A 764-nucleotide genomic window follows, 5' to 3' on the forward strand; every position below is an offset into this window, starting at 1 on the left:
CAGAGGAGAGGATGGAGACTCTTGGGGACACTCAGGGCTCTGCAGGGCCATGATCAAGGACAGGGAGGGGATGGGGTCTCTCAGGGTCCCTCAGGGCTCTGCAGGGCTGAGATCACAGACAGGGGAGAGGGGACAGGGTCTCTGGGGGTCCCTCACCCCACCTCCACCAGCGACTCACGTAGAACCTGTTCCGTGCCACCGACAGGTCCACGCCCTCACTCAGCCTCCTCCCCTTGTCCCCCGGCTCCGGGCCCTCGTCCAGCTCCAGCTCGTGGCTCTCCAGCCCCAGCCCCTTGCGCTTCAGCGTCTGGGGAGGGGGGAAACGGGGCCATCAGGGGGGTCCTGCAGCCACCCCAGCCCTGCCCGGACCTCCCCCTTCAGCCCAGTACCTCGAGGATGTCGGAGTTGGTGCGGCTCTCGTGGGGCTCGCTGTACTCCGTGTACTTGAGCAGCACCTTGTCCATGTCGGTGCTGGCGTACTGGAAGAGCCTGTTGGTGCTGTTGAAGATGATGAGGGCGATCTCGCAGTCGCACAGCACGCTCAGCTCGTAGGCCTTCTTCATCAGCCCGAATTTCCGCTTGGTGAACGTCACCTTGGCAGGGGGGGGGACACCGCGCTGGAGACCCCCGGATGCGACCCCACACCCTCCTCCTGGGGACCCTCTGCAGGGCCCAGCACCCCCGAGGGTGGTGGGAGCACCCAGAGGTTTTGCCCCCCAGCCCCACTGCCCCCCCCCCCCCCCCCCCCCCCCCCGCCCCCGCCC

The 764-nt window shown here is 67.7% G+C and overlaps 1 protein-coding gene across 1 annotated transcript in view; it reads right to left on the minus strand.

The window, feature by feature from the left end:
* Window positions 1-764, minus strand: part of MEF2B (myocyte enhancer factor 2B) — a 10,711-nt gene that overhangs the window by 3,565 nt on the left and 6,382 nt on the right. The window contains exons 3-4 of the mRNA XM_027664205.1: window positions 390-593; window positions 179-307 (exon numbers count right to left, since the gene is read on the minus strand). Of these exons, the coding sequence (XP_027520006.1) occupies window positions 179-307; window positions 390-593 (333 nt within the window). The remainder of the gene's footprint in view (window positions 1-178; window positions 308-389; window positions 594-764) is intronic.

Source organism: Corapipo altera, unplaced genomic scaffold (genome assembly GCF_003945725.1).
Source record: "Corapipo altera isolate COAL_440 unplaced genomic scaffold, ASM394572v1 96, whole genome shotgun sequence".
Classification (NCBI taxonomy): domain Eukaryota; kingdom Metazoa; phylum Chordata; class Aves; order Passeriformes; family Pipridae; genus Corapipo; species Corapipo altera.